Source organism: Salvia hispanica, chromosome 3 (genome assembly GCF_029641045.1).
Source record: "Salvia hispanica isolate PSC_SH4W2 chromosome 3, Shi_PSC_v1, whole genome shotgun sequence".
In the NCBI taxonomy this organism is placed as follows: domain Eukaryota; kingdom Viridiplantae; phylum Streptophyta; class Magnoliopsida; order Lamiales; family Lamiaceae; genus Salvia; species Salvia hispanica.
This window is the reverse complement of record NC_142694.1, coordinates 57,801,805-57,816,309: the sequence shown is the minus strand read 5'-3', so window position 1 is coordinate 57,816,309 and position 14,505 is coordinate 57,801,805. Positions and strand designations below refer to the sequence as shown.

General features: G+C 34.9%; 3 protein-coding genes across 3 annotated transcripts; 1 reads left to right on the top strand and 2 right to left on the bottom strand.

Annotated features, from left to right (window-relative positions):
* Positions 1-2,182: 2,182 nt before the first annotated feature.
* LOC125214262 (alpha/beta-Hydrolases superfamily protein) lies at positions 2,183-4,590 on the bottom strand. The gene is made up of 7 exons (XM_048115200.2): positions 4,371-4,590; positions 4,170-4,277; positions 3,956-4,094; positions 3,583-3,753; positions 2,893-3,133; positions 2,725-2,816; positions 2,183-2,648 (listed from the first exon to the last, which is right to left on the bottom strand). Exons 1-7 carry the CDS (start codon positions 4,456-4,458, stop codon positions 2,375-2,377), a joined length of 1,113 nt encoding a protein of 370 aa, XP_047971157.1. The 5' UTR covers positions 4,459-4,590; the 3' UTR covers positions 2,183-2,374.
* A 4,669-nt stretch (positions 4,591-9,259) lies between these two features.
* Positions 9,260-12,440, top strand: LOC125214261 (calcium-dependent protein kinase SK5-like). The gene is made up of 7 exons (XM_048115199.2): positions 9,260-9,972; positions 10,561-10,704; positions 10,819-10,971; positions 11,058-11,173; positions 11,596-11,763; positions 11,856-12,080; positions 12,169-12,440. Exons 1-7 carry the CDS (start codon positions 9,357-9,359, stop codon positions 12,307-12,309), a joined length of 1,563 nt encoding a protein of 520 aa, XP_047971156.1. The 5' UTR covers positions 9,260-9,356; the 3' UTR covers positions 12,310-12,440.
* A 742-nt stretch (positions 12,441-13,182) lies between these two features.
* Positions 13,183-14,505, bottom strand: LOC125214263 (Thioesterase superfamily protein). The gene is made up of 3 exons (XM_048115201.2): positions 14,190-14,505; positions 13,971-14,114; positions 13,183-13,480 (listed from the first exon to the last, which is right to left on the bottom strand). Exons 1-3 carry the CDS (start codon positions 14,361-14,363, stop codon positions 13,337-13,339), a joined length of 462 nt encoding a protein of 153 aa, XP_047971158.1. The 5' UTR covers positions 14,364-14,505; the 3' UTR covers positions 13,183-13,336.

Below are 14,505 nucleotides of genomic sequence, written 5' to 3'. Positions count from 1 at the left end.
CTTTAACTATTTATTATCATTTTTATAAAACGAGTACAGAAAAGTCAATGAGACTGCTAAAGTGGGACGGAGGGAGTACTATGTACTTATATTTGAAAGTACAAAAATGCCTTTCTGGTGATATTTTTGGTCAAAATTGTGATGAAGAGTGGAAAAGTGTCATGATTGTGATTACACTTTAATTTAGAGAGTACTCATAATATTTTTAAAGTTTAAGGACCGTTTGCGTACAAAACGCATAGTTCATGGACCATTTGCGTAGTTTACTCAAATTTTTATTGTTGAAAATAATACCGCACCGTCCCATAAAAATAAAGACACTTTCCTTTTATGTCCGCCTCATAAAAATATCTCATTTCCATTTATAAAAAGTTTGCACAAACTCATTACTCATATTATCATATACATCCATTCATTTACGGGTTATATTACTAGCTCTCAGCCTCCCACCATTAAACACTAACAATGAGTTTCATTCTTCACTACCATTATTTTAATTACTCTTCTTCCCATCTCTATACTTTGCTAAATTATATACCAATTCTCTTACCATTTTGAATGTACTCAACTTTTATTTACTTTTTTTTTGCATAAGGAGTATACACATTGCATGTAAGTTTTTTTAATCAATGGTCAACTTTAGTCAATATTTTAACGCAAATCAGATGTAATTTCGTAGTACTACTAAAATACTCCATGGATAACTTTTCCCCTACGATATAAGTTTAGTTAACATGATACATGAATGAGTAGTCAAAGTCATAATAGTTCCCTTAGAATTTTTTATAAACAAAGACTATAGACCAAAACTAATTCTTTACGTTTGTTTTGAAAAAAATTTAGTTATATTACTATACATTAAATTTGTTATTTTTATCCTAAACATTATCTTTTGGTCAAATTTATTAAATTTGAAATTCAACAGTCAAGTGTATTTTGATTAAATTTATGATAATTTTGAATCTAAATTACCCTATAAACCTAATTAATATTGATCTGATTAGATTAATGAGAATTAATATGGTATTAAGGTTAATTCAATTAAGAAATTAAGTCACTAATTTGGTCAAATCAAGTTTGACCGTTAAATTTTTAACGGAATTATTAATTTTGGACCAAAACTTATTGTTTGGGATCAAAAGACAACAGACTTAATATATATAAGTGACTAAAATGTTTTTTATGTCAGATGTAAGGAACCAATATTGGACTTTAGTCTAAATAAAATTACTTGATTCTATCAGCCTTTTGAAATAATATAAGTTATAATGTCTATGAGTTTTAGATTCAAGCCCATCATAACGTAACTTTTAAATATTTGTTTTATCTATAATATTTTACACCATTTGTGTTAGGTTTAGTATACTGGAAAACATGTTTTGAGCACGAAAAAAATCTTACTTGTATACGAAAAACTCTACAAACCATTTTTATTCCGATTCAGTATTATTTGAGCAGTTTGCACGAATAGAATCAGTATATTATTATATTGTGTTTGTTTGTGCATTTATAAGATATTGTTTAAACATTTAAATGTATAAGAAACAAATAAAGCCTAAGTCTTTTGCTTAGCAGACCGATTGTGGACGACGTCAACTTTAAGGTAACTACAGTCGGTTCTATGCAATGCTTTGCAAAAGAGAAAGAATAATTTCACAACCTAGATCTAATGGGACTCAAATTTGATCTCTAGTTCGGTCTTTAAAATTGGTTCGACATTGATCACGAGTCGTCTTATATAATAAGGATTTAAATTATGTTCATCCTGGAGATTGCTAATTACAGAACAAATAAATGAATAATATTAGTATTCATTTTTTATGATCTTATTTCTCTATTTTTATCATCAATCTAAAATTAATCTCTATTTATGTTAAGTTTTTCTATTTAGTTGCTAGGTCCAATTTTCCACCAACGACACTGTATTATTTTTTTTAGTTTCTATTTCTCTCTTATTAAATTATTAAACTATTAAAACTTATTTATGGAGGGGGTGTGGTACATAACAAAGACCAAAAAGGTTGACGAAGATTTATCATTTTCCGAATGACTTTGCTGCCAGAATCAGACCATGACGTACTAACTCATGACATTTATGAATGATGTTATCTTAGACTTTTTTTTATTCTTCATATTTAATTCAATAAATATTACATGTTGTAAAACACAAGATCACCAGAAATTTAAAAGGAAGAAACATAACAACCATTGCCCCTAACAAACCTTAACAAGTAACAACCATTGTTGGTAAAAATATTTCAAGTGGAAGAACTATACAACTCCTATATTTCTGAAGAAATTCATCTTTTTATAATTATATACTCCAATTAATATATCAACCATTGCAGTATAAGAATTGATCTAAATGCCATGTTCATGAAGCTTGAGGGGACGGTGTAGATGCGATAGTTGGGAGCCACTCCAATAGGGCCTTATTGACAAGCTCTGGAACCTCGTCGTGTGGGCAGTGACCTGCCTGCAAGTTTACGAGGGAAGTACCTGGATAGAACTCTTTGATACGAAGAGCCTTTGCAGGGCCCACCCAAGGATCTAAGTCCCCCCATACCAAGAGCAACGGGCACGAGAGTTGGTTCAACACGCTATCAAGTGTATACTTCCTTTGGTTGGTCATGAATCGCGTCATTAGTCTGCAGATATCAAGAAAACTTAGGGAATTAAACTCCTATCACTGATGGGACTCGCTTTACTAGTTAAACTTCGTACCTGTAGTAAACTTCGCCAGCGTTTGGATCATCCGCCGGCTTTGTTATTGAATTGATTAGATAGTCATCGACGTTTGCAGAGTTGACATACACCTGAGATAACCAAATGACCGAATTTCGTCATCTGGTATCAAAGCCAAGTTTCACGATGTTATGTATAGTAACGTACGCTTTTCAGGACAGACTCAACGCGTGCTGGTTGCTTGGCTTGCCAAAACAAAAACCCGAGAGCAACTCGCTGAAAAGCATCCTTCAGTGGCTTCAAGATGTATTTTTGCACGACGTTTTCTTCTGTCTCGGTTGCAGGAGAAGCAGCATCGCCAAATTGTCCCGCTGAGTTCAGTAATACAATGCCCTTCGCTTGATCCTGCAGTGATGCTGCTGCAACTAAAGCAGTGAATCCTCCTAGACTGATGAGACAACAATTACACATACCAGTCATGGATTTCGATCGATTGCACCTCAATATCAAATGAAAATGACAAATAAAAAGATAACGATGGCACAGTTATATAAAAACACTGATCAGTATGAATAGTATAGTAACCCTCTAATTTTCAAGAAACAAAAGCTTGACTTTAGCTCGTTATCGGTTTTGCACAATTGTTGTAAAGGTCAGTCAAAGAAAGGATTGAGTACAACCATCATGACAAATGGATGCAAAAAATGAAGAGCATTAAGTTTGATGGTACATTTTAGAATATGCTGATCCAAAGAAGCAAACCCCCATACAGAAAAAGCAATGAAGTAATAACAATAGTCGAAGAAGACGTGTAATGTTCGCCATTCAAATAATAAAGCTAATAAAGCATCGAACTTCATAATCTAAAACTAGGACATAAACACCATTAAGACTTGCCTGTTTCCAACTAAAACTGCAGGCTCTTTAACTACCTCCTTCACGAAATCCACAACTTGATCCCTCCACACTAGAGCATCATACTCAATAAGCGCCTTCTCGCTCCAGCCAAATCCTATCAAATCTATCGCATATACCTTGTATTTTTTAGCCAATTCAGGTATGTTGTACCTAAAGATATCGAAACATGCTATGAAATTAGAAAACACACTTGGTCTAGTCACAATCTGAGTAGAAACCACAAAGCATAAATATAACAATGTGATGCATTTCTAAGTCTTGTAGGTATGATTCAATGAAAACAATGTGATCATAACTTTCTTGAAATAACTGGAATTTCCATTGACATAAGCCTTAGTCTAAAATTTCAAACCTCCAATGAAATGCAGAAGCCCCAAATCCATGAATCAGAACAATGGGCAGCCCCTCTCCCTCCACCACATAATGTATTTTCCTATCTCTCCACGTCCAGTAATTATACCCCTCTGGTTTAAATGGCAATTCCTCCAAACCTAATAAGGTATTAGATAAAACAATCTCAAATAACTACACATTTGAAAGAAGAAGAAAAAAAATCAAGTCTTTACCTTTGGGTTTTGTGGGCTCTGCAGCAACAGTTGAAGCCACAGCTGAAGCTCCAGCAGCAACAATTCCTTTAAACATAAAACCTCTCCTACTCAACCCACACCTGCTTCCTTCACATTATAGAAACAAAATATGAAAAACAATAAAATGGGTGTCTTCGTATCCGATCCTAACATTAAAAAGATCCAATCTTTAGAGCTTACTTTGGCGATGAAGTCTTGAAAAACTTTTTCTTCTTCCCAGCAACTCCAATTTGGCAGAACTGGGCAAAGTGGCGCAAGAAGTTGACATGGGATTTAAGAGGGCTTTTGAAATCGTTGAGCTTTGGGGGAAAATGGTGAAGAATTTTGTTAAGTACTCATAATTTAAGGGAGCGTGTGAGTTGATTTGGACATTGAGTGGCTGTAATGCATCATTAATGTTGTGGCAAATATGGTTACAAGAAAGGCCTTTATCTTCCGAAGAAAAAAGCTTTATAAAGAATTAAAGATCGTATTTTTGCTTGTAATAAGAAACGAGCGTCGTTCCTTTTCCTTCGTGGCTGAAATAGTGAAATTTGTGTTGTTTGTATTATACTGTTGGGAGAGTTAGTTTTGAGCAGGCTTTAAATTAGAGATGTGAGGTGCGAGGCCATCCGCAATAGTGAATGTTATTTATTTCTTAGTAATCTCTTAATTATAATACTCCACCCATTTCACTATAGTTGAGGTGAAATTTTTGGGCACAGAGTCTAAGAAAGACATGTTGGGTGTGTAAAATAAATAGATACTATAAAAGGTAGAGAGAGGAAAAAATAGAAAAAATAAAGTATAAAGTGAATAAAGTAAAGAGAATAAAGTAACACAGAGCAAAGTAAGAGAGAGAAAAAAATTATTACCATACATGGAAATGACTCAGCTATGAAGAAACTTTTCGAAATGGAAAAATGACTCAACTATAGTGAGGAGGGAGTATATGATTTCATATCATTTTTACCTTTTTTTAAGGAGTAATGATAAACAATCAAATTTTGTACAAACAAAACAAGATTATATTAGTAATTTTGATGTGTTAATTAAATATTAAAATAATAATTATAGTTAGTTAACAAATTAAAAATAATTCATTAGTCTTTAGCCTCATTTTCAATTTTTTATTTTTATATTTGAATTATTTCTCTATTAATTTTCAAATTTGAATTAAAGTATGCATTAATTACATTTTAGGTTCAAACAATTTAAAAAGTTATACACAAATACCATAATATTATGCACGTTCCCTATAATATATATATGTCTATACTTTTTAATTAAATACATAAATAAATTACTTTTTTCTCAAATAAACCAAATTTGGTTGCATAGACTTGTTGTTTTTTAAGTACACTATTTATGTTACTAGTACATCTCTTGTTCAAGAGATAATATTTACAACATTTTATCCCTTGACCATCTTCTCTCTTAGTTATTTATGGATCCAACTAATTCATTTCTTTTATATTTTATTTTCTCTCAATTAATTTACATTAAACATTACTACTACATTAAAAATGATATTGTATTTCTAAACTCAAAATTTACATAATTAAAATCCTAAAATTATAATTTATTTTAAGCGATAAAATACATAATCCTAAAATCAAATTGGCAGGACAAACATTAATACTAAAATTTTAGTGAAAAGCCGCTGTAATGAAAAGTTACACTAGAAAATGCTACGAACGACCGGCTACTCATTGCCAAATCTCGAGTGTTCGATAAGATTTTCCTGGAGTTGAGTGTGTGTGGTAGAATTAAGCGCCATTGTTCGTCGATTTAAGTTCTCGCGAAATGGCATCGGCACACCCTGCATGGGGAGTGCTTGCGGTGGAGCTGTCGAGGGTATCATCGTTGAACCAATTTACCGCAGTCAGTTCTTCGTCGTGAATTATCATGTTGTGTAGGATTTTACATGCAAACATGATTCAATGAGGTTTCGCAAATACCACATAAGACTCAGGGCTTTGACAATCGCGATTCGTGCTTGTAGAACATCGAACACTATTTCCACATCTTTCCGAGTAGTCTCTTGCTGCATGTTGAGCGTCTTCACGAAGATCGACCACCTCAAACCCCAAAATAAGCATATCAAATCCATATGTGGTAGTCGGCAACCGACTCTAGCAAAATCTTTGGGTGGGTGCCTTTGTAGCCGCTTGTGTACGCTCCCCTCCATGACGAGGGACAATTCTTCCATTGCCGATGCATGCAATCAATGTTTCCAAGCATCCTGAGGAAGTCATGATGTCCTTCATGAAGACGAAGCAACTGTTGGCAATCGTAGGTAGTGGATTTCCGAAGATATTACGCACGAAGGCTTTGCGAACGCCTCTCCAAAACTTTTTCAACCATTCGCGACTAATGGATTCCGCAACGTGCAAGTACTAACCTAATAAATCTGACGTTTTCCCAGTAGCAAACTGTCAGATTGTGGATATACACTTTTGTTGTGTCGTGATTAAGAAACGATAATCACCGATACCTCGTCTTTTAGTAAATAGCACAAAAGATTTATCTCACTGTTTGATTAATTTAGTGTTATACTACACTAACTTCGTTCATTTCCCAAAGTAAGGAAATTTTTGAACTGCTACCTTTCGCAAAGTAGCCAAGGTCTATCTAGATTGTGAATTTGTTTTTCTTCCACAAAAACTGACTATGTTACCTATTGTGAGTGTGGCTCATAACTAGTCTACTATGCAGAAGAATTAGACTTATTTTGTTTTTCATACATTTAAATGTGAATCAAAAGCATTTTATAAATATATATGTAAAATTTACGGTAACAAAATATTTACTCTTATAAATATAGTAAAAATGAATTAAAAAAATTACTATACATATACAAGCATACGACTTATACTACTTTTCAATATACTAGTAGTACTAAACTCTCGGCTTAAATAAATACTTAATTTATGAAAGCCGTGAAATGATGGAAGACTGGAATCAATGGGCGCGAAACCACTATACCACCACTAACATACAAAGAGAAAGAATTAATTTAATATAGATTATTTCATGTTTTTCATATTCTACCTCATGTTCTTAAAATGTACGAAAAGAAGGCATTGCAATAATAGAGCACAAAAGAAGAAAATAAAAATACAAAAAGTTGTTCAGTCTTATTTGCTTACTAGGTTTATATTTTTTCTCTAAATGATGAAGCTATGAATGGCCTTCACGTTATATATTTCCTCTATAATGTATTATGAGCACTGTAAATTAGTACATATCACAAACATGCTTAATTAGAGAGCCATTGCACATTTGCACTGATAGTAGCTACGTTCTCGTCAATTTTTGATCATTTATCAAAATTCATCAATTCCACTTCCAACTCATGCTAATTTCCACCAGGTAAAGAACCCATATAAAAGAACTACAAATATTTAATCAATTTTGATCAAATTATATTATGAATATTAATTTGATTTGTGTTCACGGAGTGAGTCAAAAGTTTCGTTCAAAACAAATCGGTTTATTAATATTTTGTCCATGGATAACCTATATACTATTATTATCCATTGAAAAAGTTCATTGATTTTAGAAGTATTAAATGCATTTGGTCTCTGTTTGCATTACCAGACGATTTGTAAGAAGATAAGATTGGAGGAAGAATGTATAATCTATCACTAAAGACTGTTTAACAAAAAGTTGATTAGAAATAGCACCTTTTTAACTAAGAATAACCTATGGCCTACTAATAAATACAGAGCGCAAAACGAATTTATGGTAATTAGCCAGATTTAGTAGAATTTTGGATAAGATATTAAAGCTGAAACAGCTCACCAAGAAAACCAATTTAAACACATAATTTTTTTTATTACTACTTTTAAAAAAATCAATCCTTTTTAGATACATTTTGATGCAGATGTTTTGTTATACAAAATTATCCTTTTACTACTCCATAAAATAGGGATATTGATAACATTGCCAAGTAATGCCAACATGATGAAAGAGAGACTAATTTCGGGAGATAATGTCATAATACGGACAATAAGCCAGTGACTAAATTTCGAAATCAGTTTTTTCACTTTGAAAACGAGTCTCATGAATTTTTCCTAAATGCGTAAACATTCTCAAAATATAAAATCAAATTGGAAGTCTGAGCCTGTTTAAATAATAAATTACTATATAAGTTGACTTGTGGAATTAAAATAAAATAACCATAGAATAAATAAAACAATCAAATAGTAGTACATAGTATTCACGCTTGTTTTTACACAGTTAAGTAGATAACAAGAATTAATTTAAGGTCACACAATGATCAAACTAGAATATGATTTAGGACCTATACTAACAGCAAAAATATATAAAATAAAGTTGTATAAAATCTATTGTCGTCTAAGAATAGATCAATTTCTTTAGGACCGAGGGAGTAATATAGTAAAGTGATTCTTCATTGAATCTCTCTAACATGAATACAAGTAATTTACTATTCTATATATTAATTCAGATGCGTCGCCTATAAACAAGACTTATTTACTAAGACCATAGAAATAATTTACGACGAGCATTATTTAATGTAAAGTGATTATGAATGGTAACATAAAGTAATTTCTTCTGAGATACACACTTATTTTAGTTCTATTTTCAAAACATATTTCCCCTAATCCAAGATTAAAAAAAAAACATAATGCTAATTTCAAAACATATTTCCCCTAATCTTAGATTAAAAAAAAACACACTTCATGCTTTTATAAGAAATAAAATGCGCGGAAAAGATTTTCACATATTGTAAGAGATCCGTACACATAAATAAACCATTTTGCAACCAATTATCTCATTACAAACCATTTTCATTATAAACGAACTCAATCATAAATACACATAAATAAATCATTGTCTGCAATCCCCTACATAAAGTAGAATGAATTGGACAATATTCTGCCAACCAAATCACCTAATTAAATAGAAATTAAAAGAGTACAAGGATAACTATTTTTTTCATACCAAAATAAAAAAAATAAAAAATGAAGTGAATCTAGACAAAGAAAATCAAGACATAGAATATCTAGAGATACTAATTTACTCCATAAGAAGATTAGACCATAAAAAGAAAAGGCAAAATCAAAAAAAGTTGCAATCTTTTTCCTTCCTTCAATCACTGTGGGTAGAGTATACATCTCCTTCTCTTTCTCCTCCCAAATCAAGATTCAATTCAACGCCATGTCGTCGTCAACTCCACCTCCTTCCCACAACCACAAACCCCCAAATGAGCCCCAAAACGAAGAATCCGAGCCCAAGAAGCTAACTTTCTTGCACCCACAGAAGCCCGCTTCGGTCCTCCCCTACAAAACCCCATTTCTCAAGAGCCTCTACACAATCGGCAAGAAGCTGGGTCAGGGCCAGTTCGGGATCACCTTCCTCTGCACTGAGAAATCCAGCGGCATTGACTACGCCTGCAAATCGATTCCCAAGAAGAAGCTGATTTGCAAGGAGGACTACGAGGATGTGTGGAGGGAGATTCAGATAATGCACCATTTGTCTGAGCACCCGAATGTGGTGAGGATTAAGGGCACTTATGAGGACGCCCTTTTCGTGCACATAGTGATGGAGCTCTGCGCGGGCGGGGAGCTCTTCGATAGGATCGTGCTCAAGGGGCATTACAGCGAGAAGGAGGCTGCTAAGCTCATCAAGACTATTGTGGGGGTTGTGCAGAGCTGCCACTCTTTGGGGGTTATGCATAGGGATTTGAAGCCTGAGAATTTCTTGTTTATTAGTGGTGAGGAGGATGCTGCCCTCAAGGCTACTGATTTTGGCCTCTCTGTCTTCTACAAACCAGGTTTCATCATCATATCTTGAATTAGACTTTGTGTTGTGGTGTATCTCTGTTTGTTCTTCATTATCTTGAGTTGTTGCAGTTTGCAAAGTGCTGTTTTTGACAGGTTGATTTCATGATGATTGGCTATCTTGAGCTGTTGCAATTGACAAAATCCTAATTGGAGATTTGGATAAAGATATTGAAGTAGAAAACCTTTGGTGATTTTTGGCTTGATGCTTTAGGATCTTTTAGTATAGCTTAATAGCTTATGGAGTTGGGAATTCAAACACTTTCTGTTTCTTTAAGTTCTTTGAGTATGGCTTATGGAGTTGTGAATTCAAATACTTTTTGTTTCTTAATCCTATCAGCTGATTTAGCTTAATGGAGAGTGCCCTAAACCCTTTTCTCTATCTTTGGTTCATTCAACTATCATTTTTTTTAACTATATGACTATGTGTTGGTGAAGTTGTTTTCAGTCTCCAGCTTCTGTGGCTCGTATAATAAGATAATTATGCTGGGTGACTGAAAGTTTCTCCTTGTCTAAATCCATTATTTGTGATATCTGTTTTATATGCTCTTAGTGGTTGACCTTTTGCATCACGTTTGCAGATGAGACGTTCTGTGATGTGGTGGGAAGTCCTTATTACGTTGCACCAGAGGTATTGCGCAAGCATTATGGACCTGAGGCAGACGTATGGAGTGCCGGAGTCATTCTATATATTTTACTCAGTGGTGTACCTCCTTTCTGGGCCGGTAAAGTTTTGTTTTCCTCCCAACTTCATAGCTACTCTAGAATATACGTAAATTGCAGATTCTGTTACAGTGCCTAAGAGCTCTAGTGCTGTTTCTTTTGCCCTTTTACTCCAGAAACTGAGATGGGAATTTTCCGTCAGATATTACGGGGGAAGCTGGATTTTGATTCTGAGCCATGGCCTGCAATTTCGGATTTTGCCAAGGATTTGATAAGAAAGATGCTCGATAGAAACCCAAAGACAAGGCTAACTGCGTATGAAGTTTTGTGTAAGCAACTTGCTTACATGTTGGGACTATTGAACTTTGTAGTTATCTAAAATGTGATTATGTTTGTATTTTTCTTTTTTGGCCAGGCCATCCTTGGATTGTCGATGATAATATGGCTCCTGATAAGCCTCTTGATTCTGCTGTTCTATCACGCCTAAAGCAGTTCTCTGCAATGAACAAACTCAAGAAGATGGCTTTACGTGTAAGGTTTTTTATCGGTGCTCTATTGGTTTTCTTGTTTGCATCATTATTCTAAAAATTACTCTGTTGAGAAAGCTTTAGTAGCACATTCCATGTTTCTTTGCTTTTTTGTGGTGCCAAATCTCAGCAACGTGCCAAAAATCCCTCGGGCATAATGTGCTAATAGTTATATAACAGCCTCCAAGAAAAGATCTGATATACTTTCTGAATACAATTTGTTAGATGAAAGTTATCGGAGGATCAAAATGCCTCAGTATAGAATTCTCACTTTCCTCGTGGTCCCTTCACCTTCAATTTATCCGGGCCAACTTTACAGGGATATTTGTGTGCTTCTATTGCTTTAAGTTTTACCTATACATTGCATTCTATTTTTGTTAGCCATTAACTTTCAGCTACACTGGATAAGCCATCATTGTTTTGTAGGTAATAGCAGAGAGACTATCTGAGGAGGAAATCGGTGGCCTCAGAGAGCTGTTCAGAATGATAGATACAGACGATAGTGGAACCATTACCTTCGATGAACTCAAAGAGGGTCTAAAGCGAGTTGGTTCTGAGCTGATGGAGTCTGAAATTAAAGACCTTATGGAGGCGGTAGGAACCTAAACCGACTGATCTAAATCAGATGGATGAGTTTTATCTTTGTTTAATCAACATCTCATATATGTTTTCCTTTGTGCCTACAGGCCGACATTGATAACAGTGGCACCATAGATTACGGGGAGTTTCTTGCAGCCACTGTACACTTGAACAAGTTAGAACGAGAGGAGAATCTGCTTTCGGCCTTCTCATTCTTTGATAAAGATGGCAGTGGCTACATAACCATCGATGAGCTTCAACAAGCCTGCAAAGACTTTGGCCTGAGCGAACTCAATCTTGATGAGATGATCAGAGAGATTGATCAAGACAACGTAAGATGAAAAGAGATCGAATCACGTATACATCGTTGTGAGATTCTTTAGTTTGTCTCTGATTATCAATGGTGTGAATTTGTTGCAGGATGGGCAGATAGACTACGGAGAATTTGCAGCCATGATGAGAAAGGGAAACGGAGGAATCGGGAGGAGAACCATGAGGAAAACTATAAACTTGGGGGAAGCACTGGGGTTGGGGGTTACAGAGAAGAAAGGAGGCAACTAACAAAGCTAATTGGTTCAACATTCTAATTGAGAATATAAGCTCATCTTGCTGCCTACAACCTAAGCCTATGCTGACTTACAATATATTATCAGATGCATATGAGATTATATTAACAGTGCCATTTTGTCTCATCTCATTTTTTTTACCATTGCTGCCAAAACGTAAAATCTCAAAGACTTAAGCATGAAAATTGTGAAATTATGGCCAGTCTTGATTCAATTAGTTGCCATTGTTTTGTCTATTTTCCAACCAAAATTATGATATGGGGTAAAGGTGGATGAACACAAAAACAACGAGAACAAAGCGAAAAGGTAAAATAAAAATTGGAATTAAATTAAAGTAAAACAACGCGAATAGGAAGGAACGCTACTAAAGCTTGAACTGGTGGTTGTGTCAATGGTGTCGAGATTCTAAGGATGGAAGAAACTTGTTTCGTTGTGCGAGTATGTTGTGTGGTATGTAGGGAAGGAGCAGATTGGAGGCATCCGCGGCAGCTAGTAATTGATCGCCCAGAATACACCCAGGACCTGTGCCATTTGGAGCTCATAATCACGAGCATCACGAAGCTCTCGCAGGAGACTGTCAAACTTCGCGTCAAGAGCCTCGACCGCCTTCTCCAATCTATCGAGTCGTTGTTCATTGCTGCAAGTGTTCACCAGACTCGAATCGACGCTCGCACCAATTGATATGGAGTAAAGCCATATGAACACAAAAATACAAGAACAAAGGGAAAAGGGAAACAAGAAGTGCAATTAAAACTCAAAGTAGAATGACCTTCCTAAGAGACTTGATAATCACTATAGAGTTTACTAGACAAGAATCCCACAAAACCCCCCTTATTGGTTCAAATCAAATCCTAACTAATTCAAATCATGACACTAAAACCAAGAATTTATTCATAATATATGCTTAATTTTAAATATAATGAAAGATAATAGTAATTGACAATAATGAACCTATAGGATAGGATCAATATCAAACTATAACAGAGCTAAGTAGCAACATGAAGCAGTGCAATTGCAATCTTTCATATTTTACTAGGGAGAACCAGATACTTTGTGTGTCGCCCCTGAGCTATAAGTTTTCCGGTCTTCTTACTTTTCAAATCAACACTTACTACAGCCATCGTCTTTCCCACACGCAATGCCTTGCTTTCAATCTCAACTTCCTCCTGAAAAAGAAATACTAATAGGTTACAAATCATGCAGATGATACTACTTTGCAAAGCAACTAATATCTATAACAATGTACTTAGAACCTTGAGCATTGAGAGTTTGACTGAAAAATGATAAACATAGAAATAGAACATAGTTCAATGAGCTAAGCTCATATAGTGATGAAGTTTGGCCATCTAATTATTGAGGAACCATTAACATGATGCAGAAAAAAAACACAAATTGATGCAATATAGTATCTTCTATTTGACACATTGAGTGAGTTGCTATGAACACTGAAACTGATTAATCACGGAACAATGGCTACCTTAAGAGCTAAACAGAAATACCCCCAAACAAAACAACAGAGTAGTAGAGTTTGAGTCATTATCGATCTCAAGCTTGCAAAACCTATGGAGTTTAATTGGATGAAGATAAGACTTATAATTTAGGAAATTTAATAAAAAAAATTCCATATAATTGAGGTTGAATTTTTTAGAAATTTACCCCAACAGCAGCGCCGGTCAAATAGGAAACATTAATTTCGACGGAAACGCCGGTGGTCTGAGCCCCCACCGTGTAAATAACAGCCGATCCAACGATGTCAACCAGCGCAGCCGTGGCTCCGCCGTGCAAGGTATTCCCAGAGTTCTACACAACCAACCAATAAATCAATCCGAGACCAAAAAAAAAAAAACTGAAAGTAATTGAGTAAATCGGAAATACCACAAGGCGAGGAGGAACAGTGAAGGAGCAAACGATTCGGCCGCGCTCGATTGTATCGACTTTCATGCCCTGCATCACCATCGGCTCTATGAACCTCTCCGGCATCGAATCCACCGTGAATTCGTAGGGTCCGCCCTCTTTCTCCACGAACTTCTTCACCGTTTCGTAATCCATAATTTCCGGCGACTGGAGCTGAGGGTTCCGACTTCCAAATTCAACACCACTTAAATAATAAATGCACGCTCACGACGAAAACCAAATTAATTTAAGTAAGATGCTTAATTATCCCTAAAAGCTAAAACATACACATAATTGC

Coding starts and splice junctions, on each gene's coding strand:
- LOC125214262 (XM_048115200.2), bottom strand. CDS start 4,458: ATGTCAACTTCTTGCGCCACTTTGCCCAGTTCTGCCAAATTGGAGTTG. Junction 4,278..4,370: donor TTCAAGACTTCATCGCCAAA/GTAAGCTCTAAA, acceptor TATAATGTGAAG/GAAGCAGGTGTGGGTTGAGT. Junction 3,754..3,955: donor GCTTCTGCATTTCATTGGAG/GTTTGAAATTTT, acceptor CGATATCTTTAG/GTACAACATACCTGAATTGG.
- LOC125214261 (XM_048115199.2), top strand. CDS start 9,357: ATGTCGTCGTCAACTCCACCTCCTTCCCACAACCACAAACCCCCAAAT. Junction 9,973..10,560: donor CTCTGTCTTCTACAAACCAG/GTTTCATCATCA, acceptor TCACGTTTGCAG/ATGAGACGTTCTGTGATGTG. Junction 12,081..12,168: donor GAGAGATTGATCAAGACAAC/GTAAGATGAAAA, acceptor AATTTGTTGCAG/GATGGGCAGATAGACTACGG.
- LOC125214263 (XM_048115201.2), bottom strand. CDS start 14,363: ATGGATTACGAAACGGTGAAGAAGTTCGTGGAGAAAGAGGGCGGACCC. Junction 14,115..14,189: donor CTGTTCCTCCTCGCCTTGTG/GTATTTCCGATT, acceptor TTGGTTGTGTAG/AACTCTGGGAATACCTTGCA. Junction 13,481..13,970: donor TGACCGGCGCTGCTGTTGGG/GTAAATTTCTAA, acceptor TTTCTTTTTCAG/GAGGAAGTTGAGATTGAAAG.